The sequence below is a fragment of the Elgaria multicarinata genome, chromosome 2 (assembly GCF_023053635.1).
Source record: "Elgaria multicarinata webbii isolate HBS135686 ecotype San Diego chromosome 2, rElgMul1.1.pri, whole genome shotgun sequence".
Taxonomy (NCBI): domain Eukaryota; kingdom Metazoa; phylum Chordata; class Lepidosauria; order Squamata; family Anguidae; genus Elgaria; species Elgaria multicarinata.
In genome coordinates, this window is record NC_086172.1 from 92956519 (window position 1) to 92980217 (window position 23699).

Below are 23699 nucleotides of genomic sequence, written 5' to 3' on the forward strand. Positions count from 1 at the left end.
TTCAAAGTACAAAAATCATGTTTGTAACAGAATAATAATCTGAAATTAAAACTACATAATTGTCTAAATGAATGATTATCATAAAGAAAGTATATGAGAGGACCTAATTTAATTTCCCCCCCCCCCAAAAAAAATCCATCAAATATTTTCAAGTTGTGAAAAGAAGGTGGGTGCTTTACTTCTAAAAAGAGTTCCCTTTGAACTAAAATGTCCTTCAAAGTCATTAACTCTGGCCTGGAAGTTTGAGGGCTGATTGTGATTACTTAATTGTCACAGAAGAAGCACCCTCTTTTTATTGTTTTCTCACGTTAGAGGAATCAACCTTGACACTAGCATCCAATTCCTTAGCCTCAGTTATGCTTACATAAATGGATATGCAATCTTACGTTGTGTACCTCATAGAAAATATGAATGCCAAAAGTTAGATCTAACAGTTCAAACACAGCTATATGGCACACATAAGATAGAATAAGATGACCTACAAAGGTGTTAAATTGATAGTCGGTGATTGTTATATAGGTTGACACCAATGTTCAACTTTCTACTATTAATTGTCAAGGAAACTGTTCTTTGTTTTCCAATCAGCAAACAGAGGGTGGCTTTGCATAGTGTGCAGAAACACCAAGGAAGTATTTGCATATATATGTGAATATGTGCAACTCTCACATAGGGGAAATAAATGAGTACTTGATGTGCATACAACAGCTTTTGCAATTTCCTGGAGGGGACATGCATGGTGCCGTGCTTTGAAAATTACTCTGGATGTAAAGTAATTTTTATCTCTCAGACTTCTTGTTCTCCTGCTTCTGCTTGAAGTGCAAAGGAGCAGGAGATTTGGGCACTACAAGTTGAAAGTGTTCTTTGAGAACAAGATTTCTTCCACACAAGAGGGCCCAGTTTCACTTGGCTCTCACTGCTGGCAGGCTGGATCATTTCACAGGGATGACAGCAGGGCTTGGTTGTTTTGTAGATTTTAGAGGAAGGCAGTAGAAGAGGTGAGCTTCTGAATAATGAACTCAGGCTGGCACTACTGGATATAGAAAGAAAGATAGTCTGTGATGAGATCCATTCCTAGTACTGAAAGACTGGCTTTAGAGTCAGAATAGTACAGTGCCACTTCTATAAAGAGCAGGATAGTACTTCCAATTTCCTGTTGCAGAAGTAATAAAGAAAGAGTTGCCATGACTGATACTTCACAGCTAAATTTGACATCTGTTATATTACTGAATGTTTGTGATCACTGCAGCTCACTAAAGAATCACACCAGCCTCTGATCATTGTAGCATAATGCAGGCAGAAATACCATTTACCTCACACCAATTTTAGCTGATTATTTGAACATGAAAAAGAGAGCCTATTTAAAAAAGGTTTTCTCACTAGCTATGTAACTATGCATGCATTGCAGCACCTATCTGGTTGCAAGGACAAATTACACTAACCTAAATCAACATGCAAACATTTTTTAAGCAAGACCACGTTCTATTAAAGATTAGACTGAATGAATGGGATGACAGAATGTGTAACTCTTACACTAACGATCATACTTACGACACAGTCTAGGAGATCTCCAGTCTACTGTAACTCCTTGTTGACAACATTGATGTGCATAGGCTGAAACACTTGTACAGAAACATTCACAATCTCCTCCCTGGTTACAACCACATGTGTCTGCCAAACAGTTTGAATAAAACCAGGTGACATCAACCTGAAGAAGATAGATATTACTGTAACAATAATATATCATCACCTATGCAAACACTGCCAATAGTATTTTCAATAAAGGCCCAAGATAATTCAGAGAGCAAGATTCAGAACATTTTGGCTCAATTGTATATGGCATGGCATTCTAGTAAGCTATGACATGCAGCATTTATTATTTATTGTATTACGCAATTCAGCACTATGGCCGGGACCCTGAGTCAGCTGTTGCCAACAGAAGTGGGGAGGCAACTTTCAATAATTCCCCCTGAAAATCTGTGCCCCTGGAAATCTGATCCAGAAGGCTAAGAGACCCTCTAGAAGAGTGATGGGGCTGTAATGGGAAGGAGAAATTATCCAAAATTATATCCCCCACTTCCACTAATGGGATCCTCCACTGGATCTCAGTCTCATCTATGAATCAAAAGGCTCCTTCAGTTCACACATGTCTAATTAGAATCCTACCCTATGTCCTTTAATATTCATGAATCTTCTGGTTTTTTTTATATATTTTATTTTTTAAATGAGGTAAGGTATTAGTGAGAAATTAACACTTCGATGTAAACAAGACAATAATTTCTTTGATGTCTATATTGACAACAAGAAAATAAATGTTTACTGATATTCTAACATTTATATGCAATATTGGTGGTAGTTAAAAATGGTACAGAATTAACAATTAAAACATTTAACTTTCTCTTTCCTGTGTTAAGACTTGGTAACATCTTAAAACTTGGCACTACCAGTGCACTAAAGGTCAACCACACGACACCAGAGCATTATGCAAAAAAAAAAAAAAAAGAAGCACAATGCATTAGGTTATGACTGTGTGTCCTGCTTCAAATGCTCCTTGGGCATCATGAGATGACCCCTGGTAGTATGTGGGGTAGCCATGAAGTTTGGAAGACAGCTAAATCATGAGGAAACATCTTTTGTATGAACTGAAGCCTTCATTTTAGTAGGTGGAGATGTAAGGCCACAATTTGTATGGTTGTGGTAGCCCTCATTCAATGGCACAGATCACCAGAGCCTGAGATTCACCTCCCCTCTGGAAGTGACAGCTCATACAACCAGAGTCTCTACACAATTTCTGATGGGTATCAAGTTCACCAGCAGCCCTGTGCAATCTCACAGGAGATCACTTGGAACCCAATGAGTTCAAGGCACCACAGTCTATGCAGTGGTGCATAGCAAAAGTTTCTTTGCTAATGCAATATATTTTAGGATCAAATCATAAGTACAAATGCAAAATCAGAGTTTTGTGTTATTCTAATATGTGATAAACTCAAGAGCCACTCAAAGAAACTGGTAAGGAATCTTTGGAATCAGGAGTTTTATTGGGGGGAAAATGCATTAAGCTTTTGACAGATTCTTTTAATAAACAAGGAAGCTCAACATTTTTATTTTTATTACTACTCACCACTGGATGGCAAGACTCAAATATTTCACTTAATAGAATTCCACATTCTTTCTTGGCGAATGGTTCTCTGAGTGGATTTAAAATGCATGGGTGCCGAATGTCAGAGCTGTCAACACACTGAATCCAAAAGCAAAATCATAAACCAGAAGGAAATTTTCTTATAGCCTGTATTGTTTTCTAACTCTTGAAATAACTAGAGGTGTAACTTGCACTATGTCAGAGGTAAAAGTGGATGAAGAGAGTGGCCTAGTTTGCATGCACAGTAGCAAACCATGAGTTAAATAATTAACCCATGATTTGTTGAATTGAGACATGCACAAGCCTCTTCTGCTTTACATAAGCAATCTCTGATCTTCCTGAGGTGGTTTAGTGACATGCAAATCCAAACATTTGGATTATTTGTCAGTTAAACAAGCCAAAGTAATTCTGAGAACAAATTGTAGGTTGATGTTGGTTTGTTTAACCCATAAGCATGAACCTCCCATTCACAATAATGGCATTTTGCATTACAGTGCATGAGTGTCACAGGTCTCTACTGAACTCCATACTGATCCACCCCACATTCAAGGTCACCTACAACCACAGAAGAATAGATCATGCCTGATCGTCTGTAACATGTGAAGAATATTTCCTAACATGTCCCCAATGCAAGATGGATAACAGTACACTGTCCATACCTCTTGCTCAAGTAGTTATAGTGTGCTGGGATGGAGCTGGGATGTGAAGTCATGAAATTAAAAAACCACATTTTCAGCCATACTGAAAATGTGATTCTCTGATATTCTCATTCTTCAGCTTTTCATATAAAAATCTATGATTTTCAGTCATGGTGCTCTTCTCATTCCTCCCTCCCATCCTTTACTTGAATATAACAACATTGGGCCCAATCCAATGGGATGCTTACACCTCCACCAATTCTCTTACGTCCTGCCAACTGCCATCCACAAGCAGTGACTACTGCTTGTGGAAGGAAGATGTAGCACTTCCGGGGCAAAAGGAAACAAGCAAAAGCATTCATTTCTAAAAGTATTATATGCTTTGTAGTATTCTAACCCATTTAAAATGTCATGTAGACCCTGTTTTTATCATAATTTGGGACATTTTTAGAAGGTTTGTAATTCTTAAGCTGTATTTTCAAACATCGGATGGAATCCAATGGGGGGCTTATGCCCCCGCTGATTCTCTTGCACCCAGCAGATTCTTTTGCACAAGTGATGGGTCCCACTGATTCCATTACAAGACCACTGCTTGCACAACAGAGGTTTAGCGCTTCCCAGAGAAAGCCCTGAAAATAACAGAAACACACGTTTCTCGATTGGGACAGGTCGGTGAAGCTCCCTTATGTGAGCTCTGCCAACCTGCCCTGTTCAAGAATAATAGTTCTTTAAAACCTTAGTTTAACTTTTCTGCTCACAATGTTCATGCCAACAACATATACTTCAGGGTTCTACAGCATGCAGGGGGCCTGATTGAGTAGAAAAGGCTCCCCACTTCAGGAGTGGGGAGCCAAGTGACGACAGGAGCAACCCAACCCAAGTGAAGACAGGAGCAAAGCTAGCAAGCTTGTTCTCATTCTCTTCTCTCATATATGATTACTCATAGAAGTAGAACACCTATAGAAGAGTATTGCTGGTGTTGAATATTAAATGATAAAGAACTAAGTAATGAAATATGATAAGTGACCTTTATCTGGTTATTTACCTCTACAGCTGCCCAGCTACTCCCAAATTCTTGTGCATTTGTTAACTCAAAATTTTCTGGAGTTCTCATTTCATTTATTGTTTTTGAGTCAAAATTTCCACATAATCCAGACAGCGCACCCTAGAAAGGAGACAAAGTTAATATAGCCAGCTGATGGTATATATGTTTTCTACTCAAAATTCAGAAGGAAAGTCTCTTCCTATGCTTACATTAGCTCAGTGCCATAGTAACCACTGCAGCATGGCAAAACACTCCAGTCATGCAGAAATCCTGAGATATGACATGGTTACTTCCCCCACCAGCAGCATCCCTCCTGGGAGTGTTGCTCTACCTATGTGACCTCATGGATCCTACATTACTGAAGTGATATGTGAAGAAATCATGCTTTGGCAGCTGCCATGCTACTGAAATAATGAAGCAAAAAGCCATTATTCTTATGATGTTAATAAATCATGCTTAATAAAGTTCTCAGTTTGCACAATTTTGCACTCAGTTTGCAGAGTCCACCCAGAGAGTGTAATTCCTATCTCCAACAAATCCTTGCAAAAATATATGTGTCAGTATTAAATTGACTTTACTAGGATTATTCCTGTGCAAATAATAATTATGATGTAAAAGAAATCATGGATGTAACGTGCCTTTGCTCTTACATAAACACTGAACATTCCTAAAATATGTTAAAGGTGACTGCAAATGGATAAGATAGTAACAGTCTATTCTAGCAGCTTGAACTGTGAGCAATTTTCTTCACTACAACTGCATATCCTAAATCTAGTTTCACATGCATTAAACCAAATTGATTTAAATAGAGATTACATATGCCTCATTAGCTGTGTGGACACAGCCTCAAATTGTGGTAAACAGCTGCATTCTTACATTCAAAAGCCTTGTTGTGTCAATAAGATACTCATTTGTTATAACAATAAGTGAACATGAAGTGTTTCTGCATCAAAGAAGTATTTCTATAAACTAATGCCTTAAACTGGCGTGCTTGGGCAGGTGGAGGCCAATTGTGGGTGAAGGTGGTGAGGCAAGACGTGGAGGTTCACCACTGGTGACCTCTGTATGATGCCACTGGGACTGGGAGGGGACTGATGGGTTATATACCATTCACACCCCTCCCAGCTTCCTCTTTGCTGTGCAGCTCTCTCCCATCCCTGTAGGCAGTGTGGGATTGCTGGTCATCTTTTTGGAGGCCAAGTAGGAATTTTTTGCTCATAATCTAACTTGGTTATGAGGGGTGGGGATTTTTTTGCCTACTTCACACTGTAAAACAGGTAGGGAGTATTAATTAAGTTAATCTGGTTTAATTCAATTTGGTCACATCTGGAGGGTAGGTGAATAGGTGTGGGCATATGGAGCACATTTGTTATTGGTGAGCATTCACAGGCACCGTTGTGGTGATGGGTAATGCCTGAGGACCACAACTGGGAGCCTTGTGGCACCAGCTGGCAGGATATGGGTTACCTTTGAGGCCAACCCTCCTTACCCACACCGGAAGGCCTCCCTACCCCAAGAGTGGAAGCCCTCTTGAGGTGGTGAATTGCCGGGTGCCACTTCATGGGCTGTGAATGACTCACCCAATCCTAACAATGACCTGTGGCTTGGCCAAGAGATGATACCCGTTTAGGGCTTCACCCCTTTTGCAGATCTTTACATAAATGTGGCTCATATTTAATCCCATTTCTGTGTCTCGTCTCATTATTTCTCACCCTTCACATCCACAATTGTAATACAATATATACTAATCTCTAACTGAAATATAAAGTTATCTGGAATCTACCATGTAGTTCACTTGATCATTTATAGCTTAGTTTCAATAGCACAACTAATATCCTCTTTGTAAAATGTTTGACAACACTGGCATATACATTAAGCATATACAAAACAGGTAATAGAATATCTTTTATTCAACACACTTGTCTTAGAGAAAGACTTCACAAGCTTTTGAATCTGAATAAAATCTTTTCTTCAGAGATTTCAGGGAAAAATAGTATCACCTAGATTGCATCTCTAATTTCTAGATCAGCATAGAAATGTTCTAGTTTGATTATAATACATCCAGCATCAGAAGCAACTGTAACATTAATATGCATAATTCACTATAGGTGCTGTGTTAGATGTGAGTGATACAATACATTACTATATTTTGCCCAGATATAGGAATGCTTAAATTACCTAGTGCAATATTTCTTTGATACATTTAAATAAAGCCTCTCAATTATCTTTGCTTAATATTCTAGTTTGAATTAATACAAGACAGTCTTCCAATTTTACAAATATAAGGCATAATCTGGACAAAGCTAAGTACTTTGAAATCTCACTGATTTCAATGGGAGACTTAAGCACAAGTTCTCCCACTGAAATCAATAGGACTTCAACATGCTTACCTGCCCTTAATAAGAACAGGCAATTGTTGCTTACCTGCCATTGAGGGCCTGTTTCTACATGAACAGTTGTTCTTTGATCCCACATTACTGTGATGTGTTCATTAGGAAAATGAACAAGTGTGAAAAATCCAGCTTTCCATATATATATTTGCTGTTGTTTGTCTATGTAACTCAATGGACTCTGTTAAAAGAAAAGTCAGCTCACACATAATAAGCTACATAAAAGCTTGTAGGAAGCTTTAAAACTACTTTTATGGGAACAAGCCTTTTATATTTCTGACTAGATTAACGGTATTATTTATTATAGGGCTCTGTCTGTTCAAAATATTTGAACTAAATAATGGGTACAATCTAAGGGTGCAATCCTATGCATGTGTCAGTATTGAGCCCAGGGCCCCTGCGGTTTCTGATTATTTTGATTCTGATTCAGAGCCAGAACTAGAACAGTTAGACCAGAAAGAGTCTCCAGGAGTTGGGGAAGAATCTTCCCAAGGCCATGCCAACCAGATGGCCCAGGCTGAGACACCCACCTCCCCACCCCATTGGAAAACAATGCAAAACACAAACAAGGGCACAGAAGGTTTAAATATGCATTATGTACATACTGTTGGAACACACCTTATTCTTTTGTTAACCCATTTGTGGGAGGAGGTGGGAATTCAGGAAGCAAATAGTGGGGCAAGTTTTAATCCTTCTGACCCATAGCATGGTAGTCCTGATCTGAATTGGTGTTGCCAGATATGATTACATTAGAATAAATTGAAGTCTCTGCATGTTTATGATTGGTGATTTGCTTTATCTGTATTTGAATTGTCTTTGTATTTTCCTTTGATGTAAATTGTTCAAGGAATTTCTGTTAAAAGAAGGTATAGAAATTCCCATAATAAAAAAAATAGGATGGACTTCTCGATTGCCTTTCTGTTGAACTGCCTCCCAGACACATCTGCCCTGGCAGGTGCTCATATTGTCAGTTTCTCTGGATATAAGAAGTCTTATGATTAGCTATTTTGGACTTTTTGTATAAGACTGTCCTGAAGTTACAAGGGCAGCAGGCTTTTATCATATAAGATTTGTATGTATTTACAGCTTAATTAGTATGCATTTATTTTTAATGTTTGGCATATAAACATATAAACATTCATATCTATATATCATTCTTTCTACATTGCTAGAGCTTACCGGATCCCCAGTGTCATCATCAAATATTATGAATGATTTTCCAATGTTAATGAAAATATACTTTCTGCAAATGATTCCAGTATTAAAGCAGTTAACATTTTCTATGATGATTGAGAAACTAGTCACTGATGAACTCTGCAGAAGAGAAATAAGGCAATAATGTAAGATGTGTATGTATTTACAGCTTAATTAGTACACATTTCTTTTTAGTGTTTGGCATATAAGCATAAACATTCATATCTAGATATCTTTTCTTCTATATTGCTAGAGCTTACCGCAACTTGCAAACATTTGATGAACACCAACCTACCCAAACTCATTTGCTCAACTTTCCAGCCTGCCTGCTCCCATTCCTCTCTCTAACTCTTGATTATGGAAGAAATGCAGGGATGGCTGGTGAGGAGATGCAGCAGGTCGGAAGAGCCTCACCACCACTGATCATCAACATAGGGAACATTCAGCTGGCAACATTCTTGTATGGTGCTAACCCAACAACCTTTACTGGTAAGCATACCGATGTAGCAGTGGAGACAGGGGAAGTACAGACAGCATCACTGGCACATCACTGAACACATCCTGAGTGTTGCTGATCATTCAGCAACCATATGCCAGCACAGTGCTGACTCGGCAATCTTGCAATGCCCACCATTGAGGGAATGGTGCTCTCTCACCAGCTACCTCTAGAAAGGCAGGTGAACCCTATGTTTTTTTCTTCCAGCTGAGTTTGTTAAATTCCATTTAAGGGAAAGATACACAAAAAAGATGCTCTTTTATTTCTAGGAGAACATTTTTGCAGCAGCAAAGAGTGAATTGGTTAGTTCTGCCACTCATCTACTTTCTCAAGGTCAGGTAGAAAGCAGACAAATGGAAAATTGGACCTTTAAGCTGAATAATATATCACATTACCTGGTTCTGTATAGTAGCCATTCATTTTAGCAATAAAATGAATGTATTTTTATGTATTAATTCACCACCAGAACAAAAATTAACAAGTCTTATCTTTTAATATGCTATGGTAATGATCCAACTAAGCATGCTTAAGTTACATTGCAAGCAAAAGATAAGCCAATTTGATCGTACCATGATTTATTAATCAGCATTATTAACACATACAACTGTAGATATATGAACAGGAGTTTTATCTTCCAGCAGCTCTAGCCATTAACATTCAAACAAAATAGCTTATCTCCATAATGAATAATAAGGTTTGATGCGTTTCCCTCTCAATTTGCAAATCTTTAGTTGTTTTTTAAATTGCAGAGAATTTACTTCAAGTTAAAATCCAGAACAATAAAACTCTTTTTTTAAAAAAAAAAAAAAGTCTTACCTTAACCAGATAAACCTTACAATTTCCAATGTAATCAAAAGAAAGACCATCAAAAGTTCTGTAGTGGCGATCTCCATATGTTGTACACATTGATGGGCAAGGGTGGAAACTGCATTGAAATGACCCATGAAGGCAGATGCTGAAAAGAAAGGAAAAACAATTACTATAGTTTCAAAGGTAACACCTTAACAATTTATCTCTACCTTAGGCAAAAAAATAATAACAAGCAGGTGTATTCTGTGTAGATCCTTCTGCCCAAAATCCCTATGATTCTATGACTGCTAGACCTACATAAATGCAGCAATGGCAATCAGAAATATCATGGCAGCCCACTTTGAGAAAAATTATCATTTGATTAAACTAATAGCATATGCTGAGTTTGCATGTTACATATGAAAGCCAGCACTAATGCAGTACTTTTTATTGCATACATAGCTTACTACTTACCAAACCAAGTTAGCGTTATTTAGTTCACACACTACAATTTTTTTTATAGATACTACAATACTTTTTAGATTTTTCAAATCTTTATTTTAATATACTTCAGCAGATTGAAAACAGGAACCAAACAACAAATACTTGACCGCTTCATTATGTAACTGAAGCTGCAAACGATTTTTATTAAACTCTCCCCTGCTCCCAACAGACCATTGAGCAGGAGGTTGGACTCAATAGCCTTATAGGCCCCTTCCAACTCTACTATTCTATTATTCTATGACCATGCATTTTTAATAATGAATATATACATTTACTTTAATACTGAACAGATTTAACAGGCATTTTAGTTCAAGAAAATATAAATTTATAGAAAAAAATTGATAACACATGCCAACTAACTCTTCAAAATTTTGCAGATGTATGGGAATGGTGTATGTGCTCCCCATTGAATGTACAGAAATGTGGGGAAATGCATGACTCTTCCTGCTTTACATGATAAAAGCAGAAAACATGAGTCACTCAAGTTTCCACATCTCGCGTAAAATCACCTTCTTATGTTAACCATGGCAGGATCTACACTACTGCTTTAAAATGGTTTACAACTGTTTTGACAACTGTTGGGGCCCAGGACACATTGCACACACAGTTTTCAAAACATTTTCAAAGTGTTTTATCCTGCTTGGTGTAGATCTGGATATATTGTAATGGTAAACTGAACAAGTATTGAATAAACAAAGGGTAAGGAAAATTGAAAAATAAACCTTGCTCCTAGAAAAGTCTTTTTCTTTTTAAATCCACATGTGTATTTATAAAAATATAATTAAAATGAGTCTGATTCCCATCACATACAGTCCACAGCTTCAAAGGATATTCATTAATAAAAAATTCAGCTCTTGCTCTGTCAATATGATGCTAGTATAGATCTAATTTCAGCATTAGCTTGAGTCATGAGTTCCATATAACCACAATGAATAATAATACATATATACTTTGTACAAAACCCACCTTGAGTATACTATAAAACATATTAAGTTTTTATCTACATGCATAAGGCCTGGTGGAGATTTCTAACTTCTTGGTAGCAAGGACTGGAAGTGTATACTGTGACAAAGATTCACTGCTTGTCAATAACAGCGAAGGAAATACTGATAACCTTATTATCCTCTTGCACTGTATGATATTAAGAATTCAGTTTAGATTTCTCAGCTAGCACATGTTTCTGTTTGAGCTGGAATAGGGAAAAGTGGTTGCCTAATGTCTTCTGAATTATTACAAGACTTTAGTGAAGTTCTCCAAAAGGGAATAGGGATGTGTGTGTGTACACATGTGTAAACAATCAATGATAGCTGCAAATGTACAGGCTTTGGGATACAAGTGAGGTAACCCAGGATCACTTTACCTTCCTGCCAAGTAGAGATGGCTTGTAAGTCTCTTCACCAGTCGGCCAAAAGGCTACAAATGTCTTCTAGAGCAGATATTGAGAACCTGACAAGAGGCAGAGGCAGTCAGTCAGCACAAGGCTGGAGTGGGCAAAGACATCCAGACAGGGCATTTACTAGTGCTGACTGGAACAGCCTGTGTTAATTTATGCTCTGTAGAGCTCTGTTGGTGCAATGCTAACCAGATGGAATAAATAGGCCAAACCAATTAATAATAGCTGAATGTGGGGGGGGGTAAGGAAGCTGATTTACACTACAGTGTCATGTAACTCCTTAATGCATGGACTTTGTTGTGGTTGGAGCACTCCATAATTCCAGCCTGGATCATGAGAAAAAGAAGCAACACAAATGTTTGCGTGGCTTATACCAGAAACTTTATGGAATCTGTCGTTTGTCAGCTGTGGACTAAGGATCAATTTAGAAGAAACTGGTTTAGAAAAAAGGTGGTGTATCTAGGACCTTTTGTAAGAAAGGCTTTCATTACCCTAGTGAAACCAGAAACCAAGTTCACCTATTCTTTGTTCCACAATTGGTGCTATAATAGAATTTGCTTATGACTCCAAGAAGCTTGATTAAGGTTCAAATTATTAAAAAAAAACGATAAAGAGGCTGGAATGCATAGTAAACATATGTGTGTGTATATTGGCAATAGGAACAAATCTAGAGCAGACTGATTACTTTGTCTTGGATAAACTACACATGGCATACTAATGCATGTAACGGTATCTCATGTCTTTTATTGGCAGGAGGAAATTTAAAGCAGAGAAGTTGTGCGGAAAGATGTGGTACTTAACCCTTTCCCCGTGTCAAATCACTCCAGTGGCTTTTCTCCCGTAGAATTTAAAATGTGTGTTTGCATGGAAGGGGAGGATGTTTGCTCCTGAATCATTGAATATCACTGATGAAAATTTTAATTTTTACCCATTGCTAGCCCATCATTTTCCCAATTCAATATTTAGGGTGCAATCCCGTAAATTGCAGAATTTATTTCTGTGTAAACATGCAGAGTATTGCACCAGTGGCCATTTAAGAACTATCTTGAAATATTTATTTCAATAACAATAAAACCTAGTTAAATCCAAGATTGTGCATTTTAATATTCAAAAGAAAAAACAGCAATTCAGAATCATCATAGCATTGTTATATGTGTAATATGACATAAAAAACAACAACACTTCCACTCACCAGGTATGGCAAGAAGAAATTACTTTGTCTCCAGGAAAGTACTCTTTGCCTTTCCAAGTACATGGGCATTCATCTGACTTGAAACATGCATCACCATGTTTAACAAGGCTATAATAAAATCAAATATAGATTGTTAATCATATTTTTTAATTATTTATATATGCTCAAAAACATAGCTTGCATAGAGACATTCCTGACTGCCACAGAACAGCCTTCTCATCTCACAGTATGGAAGAGGATGGACCTAGCTTTATCACCAGAGAATATCTAGCCATGGTGTTTCGAGGGGAGTTGTAAAGAAAGAGATTATGTTCAAAAACTCACGTAGGTGACCATGATGCAAGCATTTATGCCACACTTTTGCTCTGGCAAAATCTTTGTATTGCAGACAGATTTTCCCTACAAATGTCTGGATATGATCATCCCAAAACAGAATGTAACTGTTTGTAAGCTGAAAGAGTTTGGAATAGTAGCGGGTTTCAAGGTCAATAAGCAGAAAACAAAAATATTAACTGTGAAGAGGCTTGTTGAGGTGGTTAACAAACCACCCCAAACCCATGACCTGTTATAGAGTTGTAGGGTGGTTTGAATTGGAAACACAAGAAGCTGTGGTGGTGGATTGAATTGGAAATCTGGCACTCATGGTTGCTTAAATAAGCCGTACTTGGAAATCAACTCACTGTTGCTTAAATAAGCCGTGGTCAATTACTCAAATTCTTATATCACAATTGAAAGATGCAATATTTGGAAATACACCACAAATGAAGAAAGAATAATTATTGATATAAATTGTAGTAGATGCTATGAATGTTATAATGCTATATAACATATCTATTATGACGTCATTACATTATGGGAATCTTTTCCCTCTCTTGAGTGCCTCCTTCTGCCACCTGCACCCACTCCATCTTCCTGATAGCTTGCTGCTTTCTCAAAGTACATCCAGCCATGGAAAGATGGATATGTATATGGTTCCAGCTATAGGACTGTACAGTGCCAGGTTTGGAGGGGCCTCAGTGCTGGTGCCCCCAGCATGGGAGGGGCTTGATGGGGGGTTCCATCTCTTTACCTTGACAACAGCAGGCACAGCAGGGGTAAAAAAGCCAGACTAGCCAACAAGCACTACAGCTAGTGCCCGCCATTTTAACTCCGCTACACTGTCTCTGGGGCTCTGTCATATCATCAGTGGGTGTCCCTGAGGCACTGTGGTGAAAGTTAAATGGTGAGCAAAAGCTACAGCGACTTCGGCTCCAGTACTGGGAAGGGTTGGCCATGAAGCCTCCTGAGGGTTCAAGCCATTGGCAACTGTACCAGTCACTGATACCAGGCCTGGGAATGCATCCTTTGTGCTTAATCTATTGCATGAAAGAGAAAAATGATAAAAGACAGAACATCTTAAATTGAATGCAAAGGGGAGATTCACCTAAGATTCAGTATTAAAAATAATTTGTTTGCCAGAGTAAGAGTCCCCACCCCACCATACCATCTCCTACAGAAGAATGGCTCTGAAAAAACACACCCTCTAGACTAAATAAACAATATCAAAAATCAGCCAGTCAGCATTCAAGTATTAGTACTAGATAATCAGTGACAGGATTACTAATACATCATTTTACAAAGTAGCTGTTTTGGTCTTGATATAAATGCAAACAAAGATTTCATAGGACCATTTTATAAAAATATGAATTAAGTCTTTTGCAAACTGACTAAAGCAGAAAAAGCCATAGCTTTCCTCAGTGTCTCTGCTTTTTCTAAGTAATTCCCCAGGTTATCTGATTATTTCACCAATAAAATAGTAACTACTTCAGAAAACATAGTGTATCTTAAATTTTGCAACTATAATTTTCTTTAAAGCATATGATATGTTTTTGTAAGGCATATTGTTCCAAATGTTTTGTCACTTTCTTGGATGGATTATGAACTACAAGGCAGAAAATTCCCACTGGTTTAAGCTACCAGCTAAATAGGCCACATCCAGAAACAAAGAACATCATTTTGACAAGGCGGGACCAAAGTGCAAGTTTCATCTCTGTAATATTATCCTGCATAAAACAAGTGCTAACAGCTTTCTCTCTTGAAAGGCCAAGCAGCCAGATTGATTGCAATGATCAAAGAATTCATAAAAACAAAATGCCATTTAGATTATAAATGACTCTTTTTTTTTACAATGAACTGCCATTATTTCTAAATGTCAGTGTTCTACATAGTGCCTACAGATAAACTGAAATGATGCACCTGTTCATAGACCCTATAATTTATCCAGATGTGATTTAATTTAGTTGGCATCTCAGTCATGCGCCATCCTGGCATCTTTAAACAACAGCCACTACTATCAGTGGCTGATACCACAACACACATTTATCTGTGCACACTCACACAGTGGTGGAACTGAGCAGAAAATTGAGACGTATGGAGTTTCAGATGCATATTTAACCTACAAACATCACTAAGGGGCACTTTTGGTGTATTGAAGAAGCAATGACAGAAGAAGAGTGAATGATTCCTGTGCACATTTCCTCTTGGAGGAAAAAAACACACCTTTCCACTCCTTGGAAGTACTGGCAGTCAGAGGAAAAGCAAGACACTCGTATTACCTTCTTTACAGTATCTAGAGTGATCCTGAGTTTATATACTGGGGCTCAGGCGCTTTGGTCCCTTGAGCCCCAAAAGCCCCGAATCTGCGCTCCTTCGCATTATCCCCATGAGAAGGAGGGAGCACAAGGCTTTGCCTGAGAGGAGGAGGAGCTCCCATGCACCAGGCGCCTCCTCAGGTTCCAGGTGGTTGTATTTTTTAAAAAAACGTTTGTTTCGGAGGAGGTACCCTGCCAGTGATCTGGGCACCTGCACCTGCTTGGGTCCCAGTTTGTTTTTTTAAAAAATAACAACAACAACTTTGTTTTGGAGGAGGCACTGGGCACTGGGCACCCATCCCTCCTCAGGTCCCAGTTTGTTTTTTAAACATTTTTAAACCTTTGCTTTGGAGGTTTGCTTTGCTCCTGTGTCCCAGGTTTTTTGTTTTAAACCTTCTTTTGGCTTCTCCCCATGCTGAAGGAGGCAGACCAGCAGCCATTCCACTCACTGGCCCGCCCCTTCCCCCTGTCCTAGCTGGGCGACGAATCAGGGATCGCCATCGGCTGGGGCACACCTCCAGCACAGCTCTGGAGCAAGGGTGACAGACAGCAGATGCTATTGCCTCACTCCAAGATTTTTTAAAAAATTGAGGTAAGTGCCCAACTTATTTAATGTGGCGCTTCAGGTGTTTGCCCCTGGATGGGTTCCAGATGGCGATTGCATCATATAGATGACCTGCTGCCACTCCAGATCCACCCTGGGGCAAATCTCTCATCAAGACAATCAGAGTTCTCATTTTTATCACTCACATATTGCTTACTTTTCAATTAATTATCTTTTAAGACAAGTTAAAACAAGGTTTGTTGTTTCTCTTTATTTCAATTTAATTCCTTTGCAAATAGCATAAATGTTAACATAGATAATTCCAACATTAAGGGAAAGGATCAAATATTTTAGCCTTATTACATCAACTTTTCAGCACTATTTTTCACCAGACCAGCTTATAATACCTTTCTTGTATGTAATCTCACCTAAATTTGCTACTATATATAGTCAATTATTTTTATTATGCAAACTACAAGCAAACAGGCATTGTCTCAGTCTACAGATAGAATCCTCATATATACATTTAGACAGGCTTTTCTAAAAGACTTTGCATAATACAGGATTGTGTAGACATCAGGTAGTCACCTGGGTTAAGGGACCATGAAAGAGAGTTGTTACAAAACTGCCACCAGTACCATAGAATTGCCTATATAGCCCGAGAGGTCCCACCCACAAGATGGGTCTTTCCAGGGGGTCACCTCTGGACAGAGATGCTGCCAATCTTTTAGAGCATCTTGGAACCCTTCCCTTTTCAACTGATGTCTGACGCTGTAATCTCATATTCCAACTCTATCCTCCTCACTTTTAGGCACTTGTGTTCCCACAGATTTAGAGGGCTCAACCTAGCTGGCATCCAAATGATTAGGCTGCAGCTGGGCTTCATCTACTCTGACACGCTTATTCTCACCAGCCTCTCAGCATCTTGAGAACATTCTCTCCCTCCCTCTACCCATCTGAATCAGAACCCATTCCCATGTCTTCTTGGGGCATAGATTTATGCAATTCCTTACTAGAAGTAAACTTAATGCTTCCCACTTCATAAAGTGGAATTCATGTGATATTTTATTTATTATGGATCAATCTTATCATGTTAGCGCATCACTTAACAAGAGAAGGCAAACTGGGATGTTACAGAAATTTATTAATGATTTGCAGTAAATTCTGTTTAGTAGTAAGATCAACTAAGTATCAGACAAATACTATGGCAAGGCTATTAGAGAAGGAATGACTTCGCGATTATGTGGATGTGCACTTAAAATGCACATTAAAATGAGTATTATACGAGCTTTCAAACTAAAAAATATAAGATTGTATCCAATGGTGTCATTCCTATTGCTTGCAGGAATTTTTTATTCATCCTTGCACATGTGTTAAATCTAATACTTTGATTCTGCTTATCCAACTACTTGAGCAAACCACTGTGCAAGCTACAACTACTTATGCAAGACATCACTTGTGCTTATTGCAGTAGTTGTTCCACCACTCATTATGATTAGTGGAACAATGCCACCTCTTGCACTTTTTCTGCTATTGTTACATTGTGATGCAACTCATAAAAGTAGGACTCTTTCTTAAAGCTTTTAAGAATATAAGACAACACTGAATTTGAGTTTATAAGTTATACTGCAGGTAATTTTAATGTTTACACTTGTTACAATGAACTATTTGTACTGTGTTTGTTTTGTGCACATTTAAAACAAATATTTCTAAAAAATATTTGCAGATATATTTAAAATATACTGCAGATACGCTATTGTTCATTTTACCCCAGAGACAACAGAAGGGTACTGTTGTCACAAAAGGTGGCTTAAAAATTACATTCCTTCTATGCTATTAATTCATTAATTACTGTATCTCTGGCCATTGGTAAGAGACATTCTTGGACTCCCCATTAAAATCATTATTTTCTTTGTGTAAATTAGAAAGTGATGATTTTTCTATTTCTTTTTCTTTTTTAAACAAACCTTTCAGGAATTCATTTAAGCTTCTTATAAGTTATTTGATCTGGAATGCCACCTGTTATTACAATGAGAAGCAATTTTTCTTTGGGAGTTGGAAAACCGTAATCAGAGTATTCATTGCAAGCAACAAGCAGAGTACTGAGTCAACAATGTGATGTGGCTGCAAAGTTTAGGTTGCATCAATAGAAGTATAGTTCCAAAATCAAGGGAAGTAATAATTCCATTCTACTCTGCACTGGTCAGACCTCACCTTGAATATTGTGTCCAGTTTTGGACACCAGCTTTTAAGAAGGATTCAGATAAATTAGAACAAGTTCAGAGAAGGGGGACTAGAAACACAGGGCCTTGATAGACGACATGACACACAGGGGAATCCGGGCCCAGGCCGCACTGAGGCCTCCTCCAACGCGCCATAAGCAAAGTCGCTTATGGCGCGCCTTTTTCGCAGCCCCGGCCTCAGGCCGGAGCTGCAAAACGTCTAGGAAGGTCTGCTGCTTTTTGCGGCTACTCGCGAGTAGCCGCAAAAAGCCGCGGACCTGGCACAGCGCTCATACGAGCGCTGTGCCCATCGGCCCGGGGAGGGGGAAGAGAGGGGCAGGGGAAGGATGGCAAGGGGGGATGGCAAGGGGGGAGGGTGGGTGAGAGCACCGAGCGGCGGCGCCCGAGCAAGCAGGCGAGCGGCGCTTGCCCGGGCAAGGCCTGGCATGGGGCGGCATTGCCCGGGCAAGCGGCGCTCGCCTGCTTGCTCTGGCGGTGGCGCGCGGCGCTCTCTCACCCGCCCTCCCCCCTTGCCATCCCCCCTTGCCATCCTTCCCCCACCCCGTTTTAAAAAAAGGACTTACCAGTCCGGAGTCTTCGGGCCGCACGCGGCCCCTTTAAACTAAAAAAAAAAAAATGGCGGACGCTGCAGGGATCCGACGTCCCTGCACGTCCGGCGTCTGGAAGCTGCTACGGCGCGCGCTAACATCAGCGCGCTGCCGCCCCGCCTCCCTGCCGGAATAAGCCGGCAGGTCTAGCATAGCCCTAAGTCCTGTGAGAAAAGATTGAAGGAACTGGGTATAGTTAGTTTTGAAAATAGAAGACTGAGAGGATATATGAAATCACTTTTCAAGTACGTGAAGGGTTCTCACACAGAAGAAGGCTGCAACCTGTTCCCTATCATCCAAAACAGTATTACATGAAATAATGGGCTTAAGTTAAAGGGAGGCAGAATTCAGCTGAATGTCAGGAAAAAGTTCCTAATTGTCAGAGCAGTCAAACAATGAAACCAACTGCTTAGGGAAGTGGTGAATATTTGCATCACTGGAGATATCCAAGAAGTGACTGAGAAGCTTTACACTAGATTCCTACACTAACCAGAGGGCTGGACTTGATGGCATAAATTTCCCTTTCCAACACTATGATTCTATTATTCATAAATGAGCTATATATTTTCATTACTCTTGCAACACTTCCTTTTAAAATAAATACTTGTGACAGTGCCAAAGTTCTGCACCTCTCCTTTAAGGGTCTGCAGCAGGGCAAAGGCACTTGTTCTATTTTTCCGTTCTAACTCAGAGTCCTCTGTAGCTCAAAGTATTCAAGAGTCCAGGTACATTACATGGACGTTAGTGTAATGTAGACATATGGAATCAGACTTTTCTTGTTCTCTAGTCTCGATCATCCAGGCTAGGAGTCCATATTGTTTTTGTTAAATACCTTTTTTCTTTTTTTTTTCTTTTTTGGCATAGCATGTCTTGGCTTGGGCTAGTAACTCCCCAAGCCAAAATGGTTAGAGACTATTTTAGACAGAGTCAGATCACTGGTCCGCCTAGCTCAGTGGAAGAAGCTCTCCAAGATTTCGGAAAGGGGTATTTTGCTGCCCTGTCTGGAGATGCCAAGAATTGCAAAGTATGGGTGTAAAAGCATGTGCCCTACCACTGAGCCATGATAAGCATCACTGGCTTACACCCCACCCTGAACAGTGAAGATGCGGGGGGGAGTTAAAAAAAAAACTGCAGAGATTTCATGTCTGTCCCAGATGATGCACTTGGTTGTTGCTTTATCTATTTGGCTTATGCAAATTTATTTTATTATTGCAATTCAGAGGAGTATTATCTGGGACAGACATGGAAATCTAGGTAGTCTCTTTCTTATTGAAACCCAGAGTCAGAGTTCACTGCTGCTGACAGATTCTCACCTTACTTCACTACTCATCCTATGTTAGATGATTTGCACCATCATAGTATCTCTTTTTTGGGCTGTAGAAATTGTGCAAATTTCCATAGTCACATTTACAGGGTAAAATTAAAATAAGTCCTACTTAGAGTGGACCTACTGAAATTAATAGGACTTAGTCATGACTAACTTAAACTCCATTCATTTCAATGGGTCTACTCTCAAGTAGGACCTCTGTTCAGCACCATGTACATTGATGGTGCTATATAAATAAATAATAATAATAATAATAATAATTTTACCCATAGTCTCTATATAGATACACTATTTTAAGAAAATAAAGCATCTATGTGAGAGCTGCTGAGCCATATCACACTCACATGGATGACAATATAAGTCTGAGACATTCCCAAAGGGACTGAAAAGGGGAAACCACAGCTTCAAAGTAACAGATAAAGAAGATTGTAAAGGAATAAGTATGAGTGGATTGTTATTTGTGCTATGCAGTTTTTTACCTCTGTTTTGCTGCACACTAGTTGCTTTTTGTTACTCAGCATATGACAAGTTGAGAAACTGGGTGGAAAATTGACTCTTGCCTACACTGACAAGACAACTTGAGCTGGCCCTATTCAACAACTGTCTTCAAGTACTTAAAAGGCAATGGATGACATATTACCACATTGGTCTTCAAATGCACTATACACTAATTGCTGAAGTGGGCATAGGATTTATTATTATTATTATTATTATTATTATTATTATTATTATTATTAATTTATTTATTTATTTATTTATATAGCACCATCAATGTACATGGTGCTGTACAGATAACACAGTAAATAGCAAGACCCTGCCGCATATAATAGAAAAAAATTCTTTGTTGTGTTGTTTTACTTACCCATGCGGGCACATGCATCCTGAAAAGCAAGGAAGATGTGCAGAGGCAGTGAAGTTTAGCAGTTGATTTTCACATGTTCTCTCCCAGCCAAGTTCCATGGTTTGTGGATTACTACAGTTTACATAGATTTGGTCATCTGGGCAGTCATGAGCTAGAAAAACAAAGCACATATAAAATCTTACTCAGTTTCCTACCTAATATAAAATTATAGATCCCTTTCTTTAGTACTAGAGCTAGCAGCCAGATTCCACCATTGCATATTTATATATCTGAACTGAAATCCTATGTATCTAGAGAAGTTGTTTTCGCTCTTTTCACATAATACTAAATCTCATGGATATTTGATTAACTCAATTAGCAGGAGATACAGGAAAGTCACAGGAACTATTTCTTCATATAATGCATAATTAATTTATGGAATTTACTTCTTCAACATGCAGCGATGGCCACTAATTTGTTGATTTTTAAAAAGACAAATTCATTAAGAATGGCCACTAATTTAATGACCTTTAAAAAGAACTAATTCATGGAGGAAGGCCACCAAGATGATTTCTTTTAAACACTCTACGGTGTTTAATTTTTTTTTAAAAAAATTAAACACTCTACGGACCCTATTATCTGCAGAGGGGGGGAAATGCTTGAAAATGTTGCACTATTTGCCCATTATGTAATGACCTATCAAAGACCGGGAGCTACGCCCAGAGGCATGGTGGAATAGTCAGCAGGGAGATTAGTACTGTCTACTATACTAGCTGGCTGAATTGCACAATGTAAGAGTACTAGTTTGTCTGGAGGATGTCATGATGTTTTTTTATGGTTTGTGGTTGTTTTATGCCAATAAAGGTACATTGAATTGAAAATTGGAAAAAAATGTCATGGAGGAGAAGGATATTAATGGGCACTACACAAAAATAACAAAGAAGTGCTTTTCACTTCTGTAGCCATTTGAAGACTATAAGGATAGGCTAAGCTTTGCCCTATCTTTCAATTATGATCAGCAGAAGAAGGTGAGAGTCTCATTGTTACATATTTTTGGGAAGATGAGTGAATAAGAAAGAAGACAAGAGTATTTTTTTTTAAAAAAAAAATGTCTTCTCTCTCTTTGTGGGTAATGTGAGATCAACATTTTAAAGTTCCTGTATATGAATCTGGTTTATTAACCAGGACTCTGAGATATGTGAGTTAACTAATATGATGCCTCCAAATTAAAGCAGAGCTGTGGGTGAATGCAAGATTAATAATATATAGTTGTGGTGAAGATTTTAAAAGGTAAAAAAATAGTTATCAATGATTAGTTGGTTACATAATAATGGGTGCAAAACTTAGAGCCCATGGATCAGATCAGGCTTGCAAGGCACCCCAATCCAGCCAAGGCTCCAGGGGTGGAGCTTGGTCTCTAAGACACACACACACCCATGAGGAATCCCCTCAGAGGGCACCCCCTGATTTTATCTCCGATCTCAGATAAGAGATACGAGTGAAGGTTCCCCTGCTGGTGTGCCTGCGCCAGAAAGAACAAGCACACTCCTTTGCATGGGCCAAGTCCCACCGTCCCATATCCACCCATCCTTGCTGTTATCTCTAACCTGAGATCGGAAATAAGAGCCGGGATGGGAGTGCATAGTGGCTTGACTCTGCTTCATCTGCCCTGCCTCTTTCTCCCATTGCAGGGATGCAGCTGAAGCCATCTGAATCCCATTCGCTTTTTCATCAAGGAAGCCAAGGGGACTCTGATATTTCTCTTTTAATTACCCTGCCTCCTCCCAGCAATGGGAATGCCCACATGCAGTGAAGCCCAGTCCCTGGCCCAAAGACTGGGTGGAAGATCCACCAGGGGCTTGGGACAGAGAGAAAGTGACATCAAGTGGACATGAATACAGCCACTGGCTGGGTGCAGGATTATCCGTGCCCCCACCCCCAAATCTGGCTCTGCATACATGTTAAATCGGTTTGTTGTAATCTTCTATTTTTAAAAAAAGTGTTTACTGTTTTAAATGAAAAAGTGGCTAGGGAGACATTTCTCTCCCTCTCCCATAATACTAGAACCCGGGGTCAACACATGAAGCTGATTGGTGGGAGATTCAGGACAGATAAAAGGAAGTCGCCCTGAGATCTTACTGATATAGGGCAGAATAGGACGGGATATAATGATATAGGGTGGGATATAATGTTTTAAATAAATAAATTAGTACTTCTTCACACAGCATAGAGTTAGATTATGGAATTCACTACCACAAGATGTGGTGATCATCCCCAATTTGGATGACTTTAAAAGTGGGTTAGATAAATTCCTGGTGGAGAAATCTATCAATGGCTACTAGTCCTGATAGCTATGTGCTACCTCCAGGATCATTGGCAGTAAACTTATATTTACCTGTTGCTGGGGAACTTGAGTGGGAGGATGCTGTTGCACCATGTCCTGCTTGTGGGTCCTGGTCAATAGCTGGTTGGCCACTGTGTGAACAGAATGCTGTACTAGATGGATCTTGGTCTGATCCAGCATCAGGGCACTTCTTATGTTCTTATGAATAGTGATTTTTATATACATTTTGTTTGTAATTTTAGAAGCTCTTGAAGAAGGAATTGTATTTCCGAAACTTGCGCAGAAAAAATATTTCAGACACTCTGAGAATCACTTTTCTCTTGTGTGGAATCTGGTGCCTTTCCCTTTTGTTGATTGTGTAGCCATTATGGCTATATAGAACCACTTGAGGGCAGGGGTGGAATTC

General features: G+C 39.0%; 1 protein-coding gene across 1 annotated transcript in view; it reads right to left on the bottom strand.

Annotated features, from left to right (window-relative positions):
- The window catches only part of OTOG (otogelin), a 128898-nt gene that overhangs the window by 66347 nt on the left and 38852 nt on the right, over positions 1-23699 (bottom strand). The window contains exons 23-30 of the mRNA XM_063118414.1: positions 20971-21121; positions 12778-12885; positions 9716-9854; positions 8389-8523; positions 7244-7390; positions 4820-4939; positions 3119-3235; positions 1549-1705 (exon numbers count right to left, since the gene is read on the bottom strand). Coding sequence (XP_062974484.1) covers positions 1549-1705; positions 3119-3235; positions 4820-4939; positions 7244-7390; positions 8389-8523; positions 9716-9854; positions 12778-12885; positions 20971-21121 — 1074 coding nt within the window. The remainder of the gene's footprint in view (positions 1-1548; positions 1706-3118; positions 3236-4819; positions 4940-7243; positions 7391-8388; positions 8524-9715; positions 9855-12777; positions 12886-20970; positions 21122-23699) is intronic.